Source organism: Molossus molossus, unplaced genomic scaffold, assembly GCF_014108415.1.
Source record: "Molossus molossus isolate mMolMol1 unplaced genomic scaffold, mMolMol1.p scaffold_m16_p_17, whole genome shotgun sequence".
Lineage (NCBI taxonomy): Eukaryota > Metazoa > Chordata > Mammalia > Chiroptera > Molossidae > Molossus > Molossus molossus.
Genome location: NW_023425352.1, coordinates 22,217,802 through 22,236,684, shown reverse-complemented (window position 1 = coordinate 22,236,684; position 18,883 = coordinate 22,217,802). Strand labels below are relative to the sequence as shown.

Here is an 18,883-nt window from a genome sequence, read left to right as displayed (position 1 = left end):
CTCAGATGGAAGAAATCTTTCTGTTTTTAATCCTCATCCAAGGACATACTTATAAAGAGGAAGGAAGAGAGAGAGAAACATCATTGTGAAAGAATAACATGCCCTGACCTGGAATCAAACCAGCAATCTTTTTGTGCACAGGACAAAGCTCAGAAGCTTAACCAACTGAGTCACTCAGACCAGTGGAAGAAATCTTATCTCTTGAGACAGAAAAGGATCTAGGAATCTGCAGTTTAAAGTTCTTCAGATTATTCTTGTGCATGAAGATATTTAGGAATAGTTCTTACTTCTAAAAGGGTTTCTATCCTTCAGGACATTCCCACCAACTGGACAAAACCTATTAGCCTCTCCTTCCATAAACAACTGCTTCGTACAGTGGAGGATACACCCTGTAGGAACCTAAGAGCCAAAGAAAACAATACTCACTGTGTGCCCCTGGGCAAATGACTTAACCCTTTCTTAGTCCCAATTTCTTCAGAATAATGAGAATAGGAACCCCTGCTTTTCTAATTTCTCCAGGGATAGTGCAAGGATTCCATGATGTGTGACAACAAGCTGAGGACTGTAAACCATACCTCCAATGTGGTTTGTTTGAACCTAAAAGCAAAGCACTAAGAGGACATTGCTGTAAGGTTGAAGCTACCTGTTAGAATAACTGCATTCTAGGTATATTAGTTATCTTTTGCTGGATAACAACTTACCCTCAAAAGTACCATCTTAAGACAATAAACTTATTATCTCATTCAGTTTCTCAGGATCAGGAATTCAGGAGTGACTGAGCGAGTGGTCCTGGCTCAGGGTCTCTCACAAGGTTGTAGTCAAGCAGTTGTCCAGGTCTATAGTCTCAAGGTATGACGAGCTGCTTCCAAGTTCACTCTCATGGTTGTTGGTAGGCCTCAGTTCTTCAAAGGCTGTTGGATAGAGGCTCCCATTTTTTGTGTGTTTATTTTTGAGGCTTCATTTTTTTTTGCTACATGGGATTCTCTATTGGGTTGCTCATAACATGGCACATTGCTTTCAGTAGAGTAGTAGAGTAAGAGATGAGAGCGAGGAAGAGAGTTGGGGTGGGGGTGGGAGGGAATGAGTACAAGCACTAAGCTGAAAGCCTCAGTTGTTTTTTTTATCCTCACCTGAGGACATTTTTCCATTTTTTGTTCAGATAGAGTGGGAGGGAGAGAGAGGAAGGGAAAGAGAGAGAAACATTGACATGAAAGGGACACATCGAGTGGCTGCCACCCGCACGACCAATGAGGACTGGGGACAAACTGCAACCGAGTTATGCGCCCTTAGCGGGAACCGAACCCGGGTCTCTCTGGACCACAGGCTGACGCTCTAACCGCTGAGCCAAACTGACCAGGGCTGTTTTTGTTTTTGTTTTCTAATTAATTATTTTAAAAATCCTCACCTAAGGACATTTTTCCATTCATCTTTAGAAAGAGTGGGAGGGAGAGAGAAGGAGAGAAAGGGAGAGAAAAAGAAACATTGACGCCAGAGGGACACATCAACTGGTTGCCTCCCACATGACCCCAACCAGGGCAGGGACGAACCACAACCTAAGTATATGCCCTTGGCCGGAATCGAACCCATGACTCATTGGTCCAAGGCCTGATGCTGTAAGGCTGAGCCAAACCAGCCAGGGCCAGTTTTTTGTTCTTTTTTAATTTATATTTTAGAGCAAGAAACATCGATGCATCCTGACTGGGGATTGAACCTACAACCTAGGTATATGCCCTGAATGGGAATCAAACCCTCAAACCTGCAACCTTGGTATATGGGAATGATGCTCTAACCAACTAAGCTACCTGGCCAGGGCCTAAAGCCTCAGTCTTTTTATAACCTCAACTTTGAAGTGATATAACATCACTTCTGCCTTCTCTTATTGGTCACACAGACCAACCGTGGTATATAATATGGGAGGACTATCATAAGAGTGTAAATAAGCCCTGGTCAGTGGGACTCAGTTGTTAGGGCATTATCCTGTACACTGGAAGGTTGCTGGTTCAATTCTGGGTCAGGGCACATGCCCTGTTTGGGGGCTGGATGCTCCCTCTCCCTGTAGGGGTTATGCAGGAAGCCCATGGGTGTTCCGCAGTTGCCTCTACCTCTCTCAAAAAAAAAAAAGAAAAAAGAAAAAAAAGAGTGTGAAGCCCTGGCCCGTTTGGCTCATCAGTTAGAGTGTGGGCCCTCGGACCAATGAGTTGCAAAATTGATTCTGGTCAAGGGCACATACCTGGGTTGCGGTTTGTCCCCGGCCCTTGTTGGGGTCGTGCAGGAGGCAAGCAGTCAATGTGTCTCTTTCACATTAATGTTTCTCTCTCTCTTCCTCTCTCCCTCTCTTTTTCCACTCTATCTGAACAAAAATGGAAAAAATAAATGTGAGGATAAAAAAAAATGAGTGGGACTAACAGGAAGCAGAGATTATTTGGGGCCATCTTGGGGTTTCCAACCACACCAGGGCTGGTCCTCAGTGTTGCAGGTCTAGAGATTCAGTTTAGGCAGTGAATCAGAGTTCATCACATTCAGGAGACTGACACACACAAATTAAATACAAATTAAGCAATATACATGAAACATTATCTTGGTACTACTCTCCCTCTCCCTGTTTTCTAGAACTCTTTAGTTAAACTGGTGTTTTTTTTTTACCACGAGAGATGTGTTCCTATTTCAGAGCCTATGCATTGGCTGTTCTTATCACAGAATGTCCTTTGAATGGTAGGTCTGCCTTGTGATTTAGTTCTTCAAATACCTCCCCATCAGAGGCCTTACTTGATCACACCATATAAAGTTGTTCCCTCTTACCTTTTACATTCTCCATCCTATTTGAGAGAGACATCGATTTGTTGTTTATTTATGCATTCATTGGTTGATTCTTATTTGTGCTCTGACTGGGAATCAAACCTGCAGTCTTAGCATATGGGGATAATACTCTAAACAACTGAGCTACTCAGCTAGGAGGGCCTCTCCATCCTATTTATTTTCTGATAGTACTTATATAAATAAGGCTCTCTGAAATTATTTTGTTTACTTGGAGATTGTCTCCCATCTAGAATGTGAGCTTCAGTAGGGTGCGTTTCTTTCTTTAATATGTCTTTCTTTCTTTCCTTCTTTCTTTCCTTCTTTCTTTCCTTCTTTCTTTCTTTCTTTCTTTCTTTCTTTCTTTCTTTCTTTTTTCCTTTCTTTCTTTTTTCTTTTTCCTTTCTTTCTTTCTTTCTTTCTTTCTTTCTTTTCTTTCTTTCTTTCTTTTTAGAGAGAGGAGGGGAAAGAGAGAGAAACATCTATGTGAGGGAGAAACATTGATTGGCTGCCTCCTGCATGCCTCCTACTGGGATTGAGCCCACAACCCAGGTATGTGCCTTGACTGGGAATGAAACTGGGACCTCTCAGTCCATGGGTCAACACTCAATCCACTGAGCCACACCGGCCAGGCAGGTGGGGTTTTTTTTTAGTATATATATATATTTTTTTATCCTCACCTGAGGACATTTTTCCATTTTTTGTTCAGATAGAGGGGGAGGGAGAGAGAGGAAAAGAAAGAGAGAGAGAGACATCAACGTGAAAGGGGCACATCGAGTAGCTGCCACCCGCACAACCCAACTAGGGCCGGGGACAAACTGCAACCGAGGTATGCGCCCTTAGCGGGAACCGAACCCGGGTCTCTCCGGACCGCAGGCCAACGCTATAAATCGCTGAGCCAAACTGGCCAGGGCGGCAGTTGGGTTTTTAACTTTTGTTTTTTGGTCTGTTTTGCCATTGCTGTATCTGCAGTGCCTAAAACAGAGCCTAGCAAAATAGTAGACACTCAGTAAATAAACCAGAATGCTGATTTGTTAATTCATACTGACAAATATAGATTATGTGAACTGGGCATTTTGTCTTATTTGACCAACACTCTTTCTCCCCATAGAAAATGACATGGGCCCTGGCTGGGTAGCTCACTTGGTTAGAGCATCATTCCAAAACATCAAGGTTGCAGGTTTGATCCTGGTCAGAACACATACAAGAATCAACCAATCAATGCATAAATAGGTGAAACAACAAACCAGTGTTTCTCTTCTCTCTTTCTTTTCTTTTCTTTTGTTTTATCCTCACCCGAGGACATTTTTCCATTTTTTTGTTCAGATAGAGTGAGAGGGAGAGAGAGAGAAACATCGATGTGAAAGGGACACATCCAGTGGCTGCCACCCGCACTACCCAACCAGGGCCGGGACAAACTGCAACCAAGGTACGTGCCCTTAGTGGGAACTGAACCCGGGTCTCTCTGGACCGCAAGCCATCACTCTAACCGCTGAGCCAAACTGGCCAGAGCTCTTCTCTCTTTCTTTAATAAATAAAGAAAAAGAGAGTCTAACCAGTGTAGCTAAGTGGATTGAGTGTTGTCCCATGGACTGAGAGGTCCCAGTTCGATTCCAGTCAGGGCACATGCCCAGGTTGCATGCTCAATCCCCAGTAGGGAGTGCGCAGGAGGTGGCCAATCGATGTTTCTCTCTCACATCCATGTTGCTTTTTCTTCCTTCCTCTCTTTCAATAAAATATATATTTTTTCAATTTTTATTAATTTATTTTTATTATAGATGTTTCTCCTTTTTCTCCCCAGACACCGTCCTTCCCATCCCGCCCCCCCCAATAAAATATATTTTAAAAATAAAATAATAAAGAGCCCTGGCCGGTTTGGCTCAGCAGTTGGAATATTGTCCTGTGGACCAGAGAGTCCCGAGTTCAGTTCCTGCTAGGGGCACATACCAAAAAAAATAAAGAAATAAAATAATAAAGAAAAAAGAGATATGGGAAGTTAGCTATTATAATCAGATGAATTTTTGGTGAGCATAGAATCAGGCAAGGACATGTGATTGGAGGTTCCAGCATTTGGTGGCCTATGTCTCTGAGGTTTTCCTTCATGGCCCTTAGGAATGCATCAGTGGAGACTGGTAGCCGTGACACCACCTCTGTCTCGGGGGCACTGAAGATGCAGAGATATATTCTTATATTTTTTAGTAGATTCCATTCAGACACCATATTACTTGAATAAATTATTTTGTCAGATGCTGAACAAAGCAAAAATGGCACAATTTTCTGCTTTCTTTAATAATAATCTTTTTCCCAAAGCCTAATCACCATAATAATGATTATAATTTGTGCCCAAATCACCTACATTTACAAGGCATTCCTTAGAGTATGTTTCTTCCACAGAGGAAGAATTGTGTTGTCCTGTATTGGTTCTTACTGATTTCTCTTAGGCAAATTATTTCTAAGTTTAATGGAAATAAACTTTATTGTTACACTCATAGGACTATTATATTTTATTTTAAAATTTTTTCTTTATTGATTTTAGAGAGAGAGGAAGGGAGAGGGAAAGAGGGATAGAAACATCGATGAGAGAGAACATCGATTGGCTGTCTCCTGCACACTCCCCACTGGGAATTTGGCCCACAACCTGGGCATGTGCCGTGACTGGGAATCCAACAAGCAACCTCTTGGTGCATGAGTCGATGCTCAACCACTGAGCCACACCAGTCAAGCTAAATTTTTTTTTTCTTATCCTTATTTAAGGACATTTTTGCATTTATCTTGAGATAGAGGGGGAGGGAGAGAGGGAGGGAGAGAGAGAAACATCGACTTGAGAGAGACACGTCTACTGGCTGTCACCCACACCGCCCCAACTGGGGCCAGGTATGCAGGTATGAACCTCAACTGAGGTATGCGCCCCTAGTGGGAACCAAACCCAGGACTCTCTGGTCCAAGGGCTGACGCTCTAACCGCTGAGCCAAACTAGCCAGGGCTAAATTTTTATTTTATTTTGTTTTAGAGTTGTTCTACTTATTTATGTACTCATTGGTTCCTTCTGTTTTAAAAACATTTTTAAAATCCTCACCCAAGGATATATTTATTGACTTGAGAGAGAGAAAGAGAAGCATCGATCAGTGGTCCCCTCTTCCCAGGTGTCCGGAGACCAATGGGAATCAAACTGGAAACCTTTTGATGAAGGGGATGACTCCAACAAACTGAGCCAGCTGGCTGGGGCCATTGATTGCTTCTTGTATGTGCCCTGACCAGGGATCAAATCCGAAACCTTGGCGTATTGGGATGCTCTAACCAACTGAGCTACTTGGCCAGGGCTGAATTTGTGGCTTTTAAATTTTTTATTTTGAGGAAGAGAGGAAGAGAGGGGGACGGAAACATCGATGTGAGAGCAAACTATCCATCAGCTGCCTCCCATGTTCCCTGACTGGGAATTAAACCAGCAACCTTTCCATGCATGAGACAATGCCCAACCAACAGAGTCATGCCATCCAGGGCTGAATTGGTGGCTTTTTTTTCTTTATTCATTTTAGAGAGATGAAGGGAGAGGGAGAGAGATAGAAACATTGATGAGAGCCCTGGCCAGTTTGGCTCAACCGTTGAGCGTTGGTCTGTGGACCAGAGAGTCCCAGGTTCGGTTCCCGCTAGGGGCACGTACCACAAAAAAAACATCGATGAGAGAGAACATCGATTGGCCACCTCCTGCATGTCCCCCACTGGAGATTGGGCCCACAACCTCGGCATGTGCCCAGGCTGCCATAACAGAATACCAAAGATTAAATGGTTTAAACAACAGAAATTTATTTTCTTGTAGTTCTGGAGGGTGGAAATGCAAGATCAAGGTGCTGGCAGGGCTGGTGTCTGGTGAGACCTCTTTCCCTGTGTTGCAGGTATTTCATCTTCTGACACCAGTCTTATTGGATTAGGCCCCCAATTTTATGATGTCATTTAACTTCACCTCCTTAAATTCTCTGTGTCCAAATACAGTCATATTGGGGGTAGAGTTTGCCTGGTGCAGCGGTGAGAGCGGGTACAATTCAGTCCATAACAGAGGTCCTATTCACTCATGAACTGTTTGTGGGGGAAAAAAGATAGATAGAGATAGAGATATTTGTTGTTAACCCTCCCCTGAGGATATTTTTTCTGTTGATTTTTAGAAAGAGTGAAATGGAGGGAGGGATGGAAAGAGAGAGAGAGAAACATCTATGTGAGAGAGACACATCAATTGGTTGTCCCCTGCATGCACCTGAATGGGGTGGGGATGGAACCTGCAACTCAGGTACATGTCCTTGACTGGAAATCAAACCCCCTACCTTCAATGTGCGCAGGCCAACACTCTAACCACTGAGCTCACTGGCCAGGGCTGGAATGGTCCTATTTAAAAAAAATTTTTAATATGTTATTTTAAAACTTATATTTATTGTTTTCTGGGTTTTTTTTTTTTATTCTCACCTGAGGACATTTTTGCATTTATCTTCAGATACAGCAGGAGAGACAAAGGGAGGAAGAGAGAGAGAGAGAAACATTGATGTGAGAGAGACACATCAACTGGTTGCCACCCACACAACTCCAACTGGGACCAGGAACAAGCTGCAACTGAGGTTCTCTATGTGCCCTTAGTGGGAACCGAACCTGGGTCTCTCTGGTTCGTGGGCTGATGCTCTAACTGCTAAGCCAAACCAGCCAGGGCGGGGCTTATCTTTATTGTTGAATGTGTTACAGATGTCCCCTTTTTTCCCCCCTTGACCTTCTCCCCCCCAATTTTACCCCCACTCCTGTCTTCCCCACACTATTGTCTGTGTCCATTGGTTATACATATATTCATAGAAGTTCTTTGGTTTCTCTCTTACCGCCCCACCTTCCCACTTCCCTTTCAGATTCATCAGTCTAACAACCAATTTGTACTTCCTAAGTCCTTCATCTTTTTCACCCAACTCCCCTTCCATCTGGCAACCAACAAAAAGTTTTCTGTATCTATGAGTCTGTTTCTGTCTCGCTTGCTCATTTTGTTTGCAGATTCAATTGTTGATAGATATATATTTATTGCCATTTATTGTTCATATTTTTTTATCTTCTTCTTCAAGAAGACCCGTCAACATTTCATATAATACTGGTTTGGTGGTGATGAACTCCGTAACTTTTTCTTGTCTGGGAAACTCTTTATATGGCCATCGATTCCAAATGATAGCTTTGTGGGATAGAGTAATCTTGGTTGTAAGTCCTTGCTTTACATCACTTTAAATATTTCTTGCCACTCCCGCCTGGCCTGAAAAGTTTTTTTATTTTTATTTATTTATTTATTTTTTTTTATCCTCACCCGAGGACATTTTTCCATTTTTTGTTCAGGTAGAGTGGGAGGGAGAGAGAGGAACAGAGAGAGAGAAACATCGATGTGAAGGGACACATCGAGTGGTTGCCACCCGCACAACCGACCAGGGCCGGGGACAAACTGCAACCGAGGTACGTGCCCTTAGCGGGAACCGAACCCGGGTCTCTCAGGACCGCAGGCCGACGCTCTAACCGCTGAGCCAAACCGGCCAGGGCATGAAAAGTTTTTTATTTTTATTTTATTTATTTATTTTTTTTATCCTCACCCGAGGACATTTTTCCACTTTTTATTCAGATAGAGCAGGAGGGAGAGAGAGGAAGAGAGAGAGAGAAACATCGATGTGAAAGGGACACCTCGAGTGGCCGCCACCCTCACGACCCAACCAGGGCCGGGGACAAACTGCAGCCAAGGTATGTGGGAACCGAACCTGGGTCTCTCCAGACCACAGGCCGACGCTCTAACTGCTGAGCCAAACCGGCCAGGGCTTGAAAAGTTTTTTTTGAGAAATTGGCTGACAGTCTTATGGGAGCTCCCTTGTAGGTAACTAACTGCTTTTCTCTTGCTGCTTTTAAGATTCTCTCTTTGTCTTTAACCTGTTGCATTTTGATGATGATGTGTCTTGGTGTGGACCTCTTTGGGTTCATCTTGTTTGGGACTCTGTGCTACCTGGACTCTTTTTTCATTTCTTTTTTATCCTTACCCGAGACATTTTTGCATTTATCTTCAGATAGAGTGGGAGGAGAGAGAGAGGGAGAAAGAGAGAGACACATCAGTGTGAGAGAGACACATCAACTGGCTGCCACCCACAGGACCTCAACTGGGGCGGGGACAAACTGCAACCGACGTTCGTTGCCCCTTAACAGGAACCAAACCCGGGACTCTCTGATCCGCAGGCTGACGCTCTAACCGCTGAGCCAAACTGGCCAGGGCTACCTGGACTTGTATGTCCTGTTTCCTTCACCAAATTAGGGAAGTTTTCTGTCATTATTTTTTCAAATAGGTTTTCAATTTCTTGCCCTCTTCTTCTGGCACTCCCATGATGCAAATGTTGGTACCCTTGAAGTTGTCCCACAGGCTCCTTATACTATACTAATATTTTTTTGGATTCATTTTTCTTTTTGCTGTTCTAATTGTGTGTTTTTTATTCCTTATATTCCAAATCAATGGTTTGTTCCTTGGCTTCACCTATTCTACCATTGATTTCCTGTACATTATTCTTTTTAAAAAAATTTTTTTTCTTTATTGATTTTAGAGAGAGAGGAAGGGAGAGGGAGAGAGATAGAAACAGCAATGAGAGAGAACATCAATTGGCCACCTCCTGCATGCCCCCACTGGGGACTGGGCCCACAACCTGGGCAGGTGCCCTAACCGGGAATTGAACCGGCAACCTCTTGGTGCATGGGTCAACCCTCGACCACTGAGACACACCAGCTGGGCCTGTAAATTCTTCTTCTTCTTTTTTTTTTATCCTCACCCAAGGACACTTTTTGATATTTTGTTCAGATAGAGTGGGAGGGGGAGAGAGAGAAAAAGAGAGAAACATCGACGTGAAAGGGACACATTGAGTGGTTGCCACCCGCACGACCCAACCAGGGCTGGGGACAAACTGCAACTGAGGTACGCACCCCTAGTGGGAACCAAACCTGGGTCTCTCCGGACCACAGGCTGACGCTCCAATCGCTGAGCCAAACCAGCCAGGGCTGTAAATTATTCTTTTTTTTTTAATCCTCACCCGAGGATATTTTTCCTTTTTTTTTTTTTTTTTGTACAGATAGAGTGGGAGGGAGAGAGAGAGAGAAACATCGACGTGAAGGGACACATCGAGTGGCTGCCACCCGCACGACCAACCAGGGCCGGGGACAAACTGCAACCGAAGTACGTGCCCTTAGCGGGAACCGAACCCGGGTCTCTCCGGACCGCAGGCTGACGCTCTAACCGCTGAGCCAAACTGGCCAGGGCTGTAAATTATTCTTTATTTCAGTTAGTGCATCCTTCATTTCTGACTGGTCCTTTATTATGCTCTTGAGGCCCTCACTAAGTTCATTGAGCATCCTGATAAGCAGCGTTTTAAACTCTGCATCTGTTAGATTGCTTATCTTCTTTTTCTGGGTTTTGTTCTATTCTTTCATTTGGGATATGTTTCTTTGTCTCCTCATTTTGGCTGCCTCCTTGTGTTTGTTTCTAGGTATTAGGTAGAGTTGCTATGTCTCCTAGGCCTCCTAGGGGTGGCCTGTTGTAGTAGGTGTCCTGTAGGGTCCAATGACACAGCCTCCCTGATCACCCAGCTGGGCCCTTGAGGTGCACCTTTCGTGTGGACTTTTTACCCTTCTGTTATAGAGTCTTGATTGCTATTGGCACATCAACGGGAGGATTTTACTCAGGCTGATCAGCTGCAAGGACTGGCTGTGCCCACTAATCACCGACCTCTGATTACCTTGGAGGAACAGCTGTGTAGTGGTCCACCACACATAGCAAGACTTACTTCAGCAGTGCTGTGGTACCCCTGAGTCCATTTCTTGAGTATGTCACTCATGGAGGAGGATGGGTGGTAGTGCTTCGACATCGTCTGAAGCTGTCCACTGAGTGTGCTGGCTCTGGGGTAAGATCAGCCACTGCCTGTGTTCTACCCAGGGCCACCAGGCATAAGCTACAGAGTGATCTGCCAATGGCTGCTTCTTGTGCTGGACTTGGAGGTGCCCAGGTGAAGCCAAGCTGTGACCTGGGGCCACTTAGTGAGAGGTATGGAGCTCGCTGTGGCCAGATGCTACTTGTTTGAAAGAATTTAGGAAAATCTGAAGCAGGAGTCAAGGCAGGCCAATCCTATGTTAAAGCCACAGGAAACAGCTTTCAGGGTGGGCCTGAAAGTTGGATGGGGCAGGGCCTCAGGGAATCGCCAGGGCAGGGCAAACAGTATGAGCCAGGTTGCTAGAGTCCCAGATATGGCAGCCCTCTGCCTGCCCTGCAGGGAAAGGGCTCACCAAAGGAGCAAGGACCTTCACCATCAGGTCTATTCAGGAAGAAGTTGCCTCTCTAGCCGTTGCCTCGATGCCAAACTTCTCAGTTCTTCCTCATATGTCTCTGGTGCCTTTCAAGCTGCCTCCCCTGTGCTGGAGCTCAGAGGGAGCAGGTCCAAGTAAGTCTGTGCATGGGCCCTTCAAGAGGAGCTGCCTGGGCCTCCAGCAACCTCAGCCTTCCTCAGGCTCAGTTCGTGCTAGTTTTACAGATAGAAATTATGGGTACTTGTCTTCTTGGCATTGGAACCCTGAGCTGAGGGACCTGGTGTGGGAGGGGGACCCCTCACTCCTCAGGGAGGACCTTCTTCTTCTTCTTCTTTGTTTTCATCCTCACCCGAGGACATTTTTTCCATTTTATTCAGATAGAGCAGGAGGGAGAGAGAGAGAGAGAGAACATCAACGTGAAAGGGACACATCGAGTGGCTGCCACCGGCATGACCGAACCAGGGCCAGGGACTAACCGCAACCGAGGTACATGCCCTTAGTGGGAACCAAACCTGGGTCTCTCTGGACTGCAGGCCAACACTCTAACCGCTGATCTAAACCGGCCAAGGCTCAGGGAGGACCTTCACAGCCAAGGTATCCCTCCTGATTTTTATCCACCCCATGTGGGGGTGGGACCAGCCCGTCTGTGCCTCCGCCCCTCCTGCCAGTCTCCATGTGGCTTCTTTTTTAATTTTGTAGTTGTAGGACTTCCATTCAGCTCGATTTCAGGCGGTTCTGAAGGATGGCTGTTCTGTAGTTTAGTTGTAATTTTGATGTGGTTGTGGGAGGAGGTGAGAACCATGTTTACCTACGACGCCATCTTGATCGGAAGTCTTTTAAATATGTTTTAATTGATTTTTTTTTTTTTTACAGAGAGAGGGAGGGAGAGAGAGATGGAAACATCTATGTGAGAGAAACGTCAATTGGCTGCCTCCTGCACGCCCCTTTCTGGGGACCACGCCTGAAACCCAGGCACCAGCCCTGACCGGGAATCAAATCTGGACCTCTCAATCCATGGAATGATGCTCAGTCCATTGAGACACACTGGCTGTGTGGAATGGTCCTATTTTTGAATAACCAAAAAAAAAAGAACAATATGCAATCCTATAGATTTTTAATTTTTATTAAAAAAAATTTTTATTTATTCATTTTAGAGAGAGAAGGGAGAGGGAGAGAGATAGAAACATTGATGAGAAAGAACATTGATTGGCCACCTCCTGCATGCCCCACACTGGGGATCTGGCCCACAACCTGGGCATGTGCCCTGACTGGGAATTGAACTGGCTACCTCCTGGTGCATGGGTTGATGCTCAACCACTGAGGTACACTGGCCAGGCAACCCTATTGATTTAAAAATATATATGTTTTTACTGTATTTAGAGAGAGGAAGGGAGAGAGGAAGAGCCAGAGCGAGACATCGATCCAGCTGCCTCCTGCATGCCCCACTACTGGGGATTGTGCTGGAAACTGAGGCATGTGCCCTGACCAGTAATCAAACTGGATGCACAGAATGATGCCCAACTGACTGAGCCACACTGCTCAGGGCTAGAATTTTATATTCATAGAAAAAGTGTGGATGGCCCTGGCCGGTTTGGCTCAGCGGTTAGAGCGTCGGCCTGCGGTCCAGAGAGACCGGGGTTCAGTTCCCTCTAAGGGCACGTACCTGGTTGGAGTTTGTCTCCGCCCTGGTTGGGTCGTGTGGGTGGCAACCACTCGATGTGTCCCTTCACGTCGATGTTTCTCTCTCTCTCTCCCCCTCCCTCTCTATCTGAACAACAACAACAAAAATGTCCTCGGGTGAGGATAAAAAAATAAAATAAAGAAAAAGAAAAAGTGTGGATGAATACACATGGAAGGTTACAAAGGTTAAATCTGGGAGAAGTGGAATTTGCAGGCCAAGTATACATATATTTTTTTATCTTCACCTGAGGACATTTTTCCATTTTTTGTTCAGACAGAGTGGGAAGGAGAGAGAGGAAGAGAGAGAGAAACATTGACGTGAAAGGGACACATCAAGTGGGTGCCACCCGCATGACCAACCAGGGCCAGGGACAAACTGCAATCGAGGTACGTGCCCTTAGCGGGAACCGAACCCGGGTCTCTCTGGACCGCAGCCCAGCGCTCTAACTGCTGAGCCAAACTGGTCAGGGCCCTAGTATATTTTTTACTTTATATAGTTTTGTACTCATTGAAATGTTAACTTTGTAATAAAAAACTTTAAAAAAATATGTCTTTTTGTTTTTTATCCTCACCCGAAACATTTTGGCATTTATCTTCAGATAGAGTGGGAGGGAGAGAGAGAAAGAAACATTGATGTGAGAGAGACACACTGACTGGCTACCACCCACACGACCCAACCAGGGCTGGGGACAAATTGCAACCAAGTTACGTGCCCTTAGTAGGAACCGAACCTGGGACTCTCTGGTCCATGGGCCGATGCTCTAATAGCTGAACCAGACTGGCCAGGGCCAAAAAATATATGTCTTTTTTTTTGGTACGTGCCCCTAGTGGGAACTGAACCCAAGACTCTCTGGTTCACAGGCCGACGCTCCAACTGCTAAGCCAAACCGGCCAGGGCAAAATATATGTCTTTATTGAAACCTACAGCCAACATCACACTCAATGGGCTAAAACTAAAAGCATTCCCTTAAGAACAGGAATGAGACAGGGATGCCTACTTTCACCACTCTTATTTAACATAGTACTGGAAGTCTTAACCACAACAATTAGACAAGAAGAAAAAATAAAAAAAAAATCCAAATCAGAAAGGAGGAAGTGAAACTGTCACTATTCGCTGATGACATGATATTGTACATGGAAAACCCTAAAGACTCAATAAAAAAATCTTCTAGATATTTTTTTAAGTAAATTATTTGTATCTATTTTATTTCCTTTATTGATTTTAGAGAGAGAGGAAGTGAGAGGGAGAGAGAGATAGAAACATTGATGAGAGAGAACATTGATTGGCTGTCTCCTGCATGCCCCCTACTAGGGATCAGGCCCACAACCTGGGCATATGCCCTGACTGGGAATCGAACCAGGGACCTCTTGGTGCATGGGTTGATGCTCAACCACTGGGCTACACTGATCGGACAAAAATCTACTAGATTTAATGAATGAATTTGGCAAAGTAGCAGGATACAAAATTAACATCCAGAAATCCTCAGCATTCTTATACACCAATAATGAACACTCAGAAAGGGAAACAAACAAACAAAAAAAAATCCCACCTACCATTGCAACAACAACAAAAGAAGCCACCAAGGAATAAACTTAACCAAGGAGGTAAAAGACCTATTCTCAGAAAACCACAGAACATTGAAAAAGAAATAGAAGAAGATACAAATAAGTGGAAACATATACTATGTTCATGGATTGAAAAAAATCAACATCATTAAAATGTCCATACTCGCCCTGGCCGGTTTGGCTCAGCAGTTGGAGCGACGGCCTGTGGACTAGAGAGTCCCAGGTTCGGTTCCCGCCAGGGGCATGTACCAAAAAAAAAAAAAGTCCATACTGCCCAAAGCAATCTACAGATTCAATACAATCCCTATTAAAATACCAACTGCATATTTCAAAGATCTAGAACAAACACTTTAAAAGTTTATATGGAGTTCTGCCAGTGTGGCTTACTGGTTGAGCATCAGCCCATGCACCAAGAGGTCACCAGTTCAATTCTTGGTCAGTGCACATGCCCAGGTTGTGAGCCTGGTTTCCAGTGGAGGGCACGCAGGAGACAGCTAGTCAATGTTCTCTCTCATCCATGTTTCTATCTCTTTTTCTCTTTCCTCTCTAAAATCAATAAGGAAAAAAAATATTTAAAAAAAGTTGATACCCTGGCTGGTTTGGCTCAGCGGTTAGAGCGTCGGCCTGCGGACCCGAGAGTCCTGGGTTCAGTTCCCACTAAGGGCATGTACCTCAGTTGCAGTTTGTCCCCGGCCCCGGTTGGGGTTGTGTGGGTGGCAGCCACTCAATGTGTTTCTCTCACATTGATGTTTCTCTCTCTCTTCCTTCCTCTCTCCCTCCCGCTCTATCTGAAGTGTCCTCAGGTGAGGATAAAAAAATATAAAAAATGGGCGGAGGACCCGAATAGACACTTCTCTAAACAGGACATACAAAAGGCCAGGAGACATATGAAAAAATGCTCATCATCTCTAATCATCAGAGAGATGCAAATTAAAATTAAAACTACTATGAAATATCACCTCACACCTGCCAGAATGGCAGTCATCAACAAATCCTCAAACAACAAATGCTGGTGAGGATGTGGAGAAAAGGGTACCCTAGCACACTGCTGGTGGGAATGCAGACTGATGAAGCCACTATGGAAACAACATGGTGTTTCCTCATAAAATAAAAAATGGAACTGCCATTTGATCTAGTGATCCCACTTCTTGGAATATATCCTAAGAAGCCTGAAACACCAATCAGGAAGAATATATGCACCCTATGTTCATAGCAGTGCTATTTACAATAGCTAAGATCTGGAAACAGCCCAAGTGCCCATCAGTAGATGAATGGATAAAAAAACTGTGGTAGCCCTGGCCGGTTTGGCTCAGTGGTTAGAGTGTCCACCTGTGGTCTAGAGAGACCCGGGTTCGGTTCCTGCTAAGGGCATGTACCTCGGCTGCAGTTTGTCCCCGGCCCTGCTTTGGGCCTTGCGGGAGGCAGCCACTCAATGTGTACAATGTCAATATTCCTCTCTCTCTCTCTCCCCCTCCCACTCTAGCTGAACAATAAATGGAAAACTCTCCTGGGGTGAAGATAAAAACAAACAAACAAAAAAATGTGGTAGCCCTGGCCAGTTTGGCTCAGCAGTTGAGTGTCGACCTGCGGACCAGAGATTCCTGGATTCGGTTCCCGCTAGGGGCACGTGCCACAAAACAGAAAAAAAAAACAAAACAAAACTGTGGTATATTTACACAATGGAATACTATGTGGCTGTAAGAAAGAGAAATCTCTTACCCTTTGAGATGACATGGAAAGACCTGGAGAGTATTATGCTAAGTGAAATAAGCCAGTCAGAGAAAGATAAGTACCATATGATCTCACTTTGTGGAACATAATGAATAAAATAAGCTGTCAACCAAAGGAGATTCAGAATCATGGATGTAGGGAACAGACTGACACACCTCAGAGGGCTGGGGGGAGGGAGGGTAGGGAAGAGATAAACCAAGGAACTTATATGCATATATGCACAACCAAAGGACACAAAAACTAGGCTGGGGAAGGCAGGAGGCAGGTGGGAGCCGGAAGGAGGGGGTCAATGGGGAAAAAAGAGGGACATCTGTAATACTTTCAACAATAAAAAATAAAATATGTCTTTATTGATTTTTTAGAGAGGAAGGGAGAGAGACAGAAACATCTATGTGAGAGGGAAACATTATTCATCTTCCTCCTGCACACCCCCTACTGGGGATGGAGCCCACAACCTGGGCATGTGTGGGAATCCAGCACCTCTCAGTCAAGGGGACAAAACTCAATCCACTGAACCACACCACCGGGCTGTAATAAAAAAATGTATTTAAAATTAGGAAAACATGCCCTGGCCAGTTTTGCTCAGCAGCTGGAGTGTCAGCCTGCGAAACAGTAGTCCCGGGTTCGGTTCCGCTAGGAGCACGTTCCAAATAAATAAATAAATAAATAAATAAATAAATAAATAAATATTAGATAAATAAAAATAGAGAAACAGAAGGGCGGGGGATGAGGTGGGAAGAGAAGAGATAAACCAAAGAACTTATATGCATATTTGCATTAGCAGTGGACATAGACAACAATGCTGGTGGGGGGCGGGGGAGCGTGAGTGGGATCGGGAGGAGGGTATCTATGGGGGGAAAGGAGAAACATCTCTAACAACAAATTAATCAATTTAAAAAAGTTGGAAAACAGGAGGAGAGCGGCTACCGCCATGATAGAACAGCAGAAGCGTAAGGGTCCAGAGTTGCCACTGGTTCCAGTCAAGAGGCAGCGGCATGAGTTGCTGTTGGGAGCGGCGGGGTCGGGCCCCGGAGCCGGACAGCAGCAGGCGGCGCCGGGAGCTTTGCTGCAAGCGGGGCCTCCAAGGTGTTCCTCCCTGCAAGCCCCAATCATGCTGCTCTCAGGACATGAAGGGGAAGTATACTGCTGCAAGTTTCACCCTAATGGATCCACCTTAGCATCTGCAGGATTTGACCGTCTTATATTGTTGTGGAATGTCTATGGTGACTGTGATAACTATGCAACGTTGAAGGGACACAGTGGAGCAGTGATGGAACTGCATTATAACACAGATGGCAGTATGCTCTTCTCAGCATCCACTGATAAAACTGTGGCAGTGTGGGATAGTGAAACAGGCGAGAGGGTTAAAAGGCTGAAGGGACATACTTCCTTTGTGAATTCCTGTTATCCAGCCAGGAGGGGCCCCCAGCTTGTCTGCACCGGCAGTGATGATGGTACAGTTAAGCTTTGGGACATCCGGAAGAAAGCAGCCATCCAGACTTTTCAAAATACCTATCAGGTGTTAGCTGTGACCTTCAATGACACAAGTGACCAGATTATTTCTGGTGGGATAGACAATGATATCAAGGTCTGGGACCTGCGCCAAAACAAGCTGACCTACACGATGAGAGGCCATGCAGATTCAGTGACTGGCCTGAGTTTAAGCTCTGAAGGCTCTTATCTCCTGTCCAATGCAATGGACAATACAGTGCGAGTCTGGGATGTCCGGCCATTTGCTCCCAAAGAGAGATGTGTAAAGATATTTCAAGGAAATGTGCACAACTTTGAAAAGAATCTTCTGAGATGCTCTTGGTCACCTGATGGAAGCAAGATAGCAGCTGGCTCAGCCGACAGGTTTGTGTATGTGTGGGATACCACAAGCAGGAGAATTTTGTATAAGCTGCCCGGCCACGCTGGCTCCATCAATGAAGTGGCTTTCCACCCTGACGAGCCCATCATTCTCTCAGCATCCAGTGACAAGAGACTGTATATGGGGGAGATTCAGTGAAGACGAGGAATGGAAGACTCCAAGGCTGCTTGACCTCAGATTGCACCAGTGGCATCAAGTGGTGCCCAGGCCAGCATCCTCCCTTCAGATGAAGATCAAGAAGCTAGTAGGAGGCGGCCATACTCCAACCATATGTATCTCATTTCACCGAGATGATTAAGGAAAGCTTACAGTGGCCTCCAAAAACCACCTGCCAGATTTCAGGGACTGTTTGTTTGGTATTTTTTTCTTTACTTTTTTTTTTTCCTTCAAAGGGACAGACATTGGTTGGTTTGTAGCTTCCTGTTTTCTAATCCAGACTGAAGACAAGGGATATGACTGAAATGTGTTTGTGGGACTTTTTTGTTTTAATTCAGTAACTAGCTTGTATATTTTCTTTGTGTTTCTGTGAGTCATTTTGTATTAAAAGCCAAATAGATGCCTTTTTACAAGAAAAAATAAATAAATAAATAAATAAAATAAAAATAAAAAAGTTGGAAAACAATATGAAGTAGAGGTAGTGATGGATCGCTGGGACGATCAAAAAGGCTTCCCTGGATAAAATGAGGTATGAAAGATGTTTCGAGGTTCGAGTATTCCAGAGAGAAAAACCAAGGCAGGCAAACACCTCTTGTCTTTGGAGGACAGTAAGGTGATCTGTCCGCATTAGCAGGACATCTGGCAATGAGACGCCAACCTGGGTTTTCTCAGCGTCCGAGATAGACGCCGATAATGCAGTGTTTTAGGATTAAACAAACTCCCTGTAGTGCTGCATTATAAATAAGATTAGGTGAG

At 44.9% G+C, this 18,883-nt stretch overlaps 1 protein-coding gene across 1 annotated transcript; it reads left to right on the top strand.

The window, feature by feature from the left end:
- The first annotated feature begins 17,023 nt into the window (after positions 1 to 17,023).
- LOC118632375 (U5 small nuclear ribonucleoprotein 40 kDa protein) lies at positions 17,024 to 18,381 on the top strand. The gene has a single exon (XM_036265432.1). The coding sequence runs from the start codon at positions 17,033 to 17,035 to the stop codon at positions 18,107 to 18,109; it is 1,077 nt and encodes a 358-aa protein (XP_036121325.1). The 5' UTR covers positions 17,024 to 17,032; the 3' UTR covers positions 18,110 to 18,381.
- The last annotated feature ends 502 nt before the right edge of the window (positions 18,382 to 18,883 follow it).

Bases quoted from the DNA above. Each gene is read 5' to 3' on its own strand.
- LOC118632375 (XM_036265432.1), top strand. From the start codon at position 17,033: ATGATAGAACAGCAGAAGCGTAAGGGTCCAGAGTTGCCACTGGTTCCA.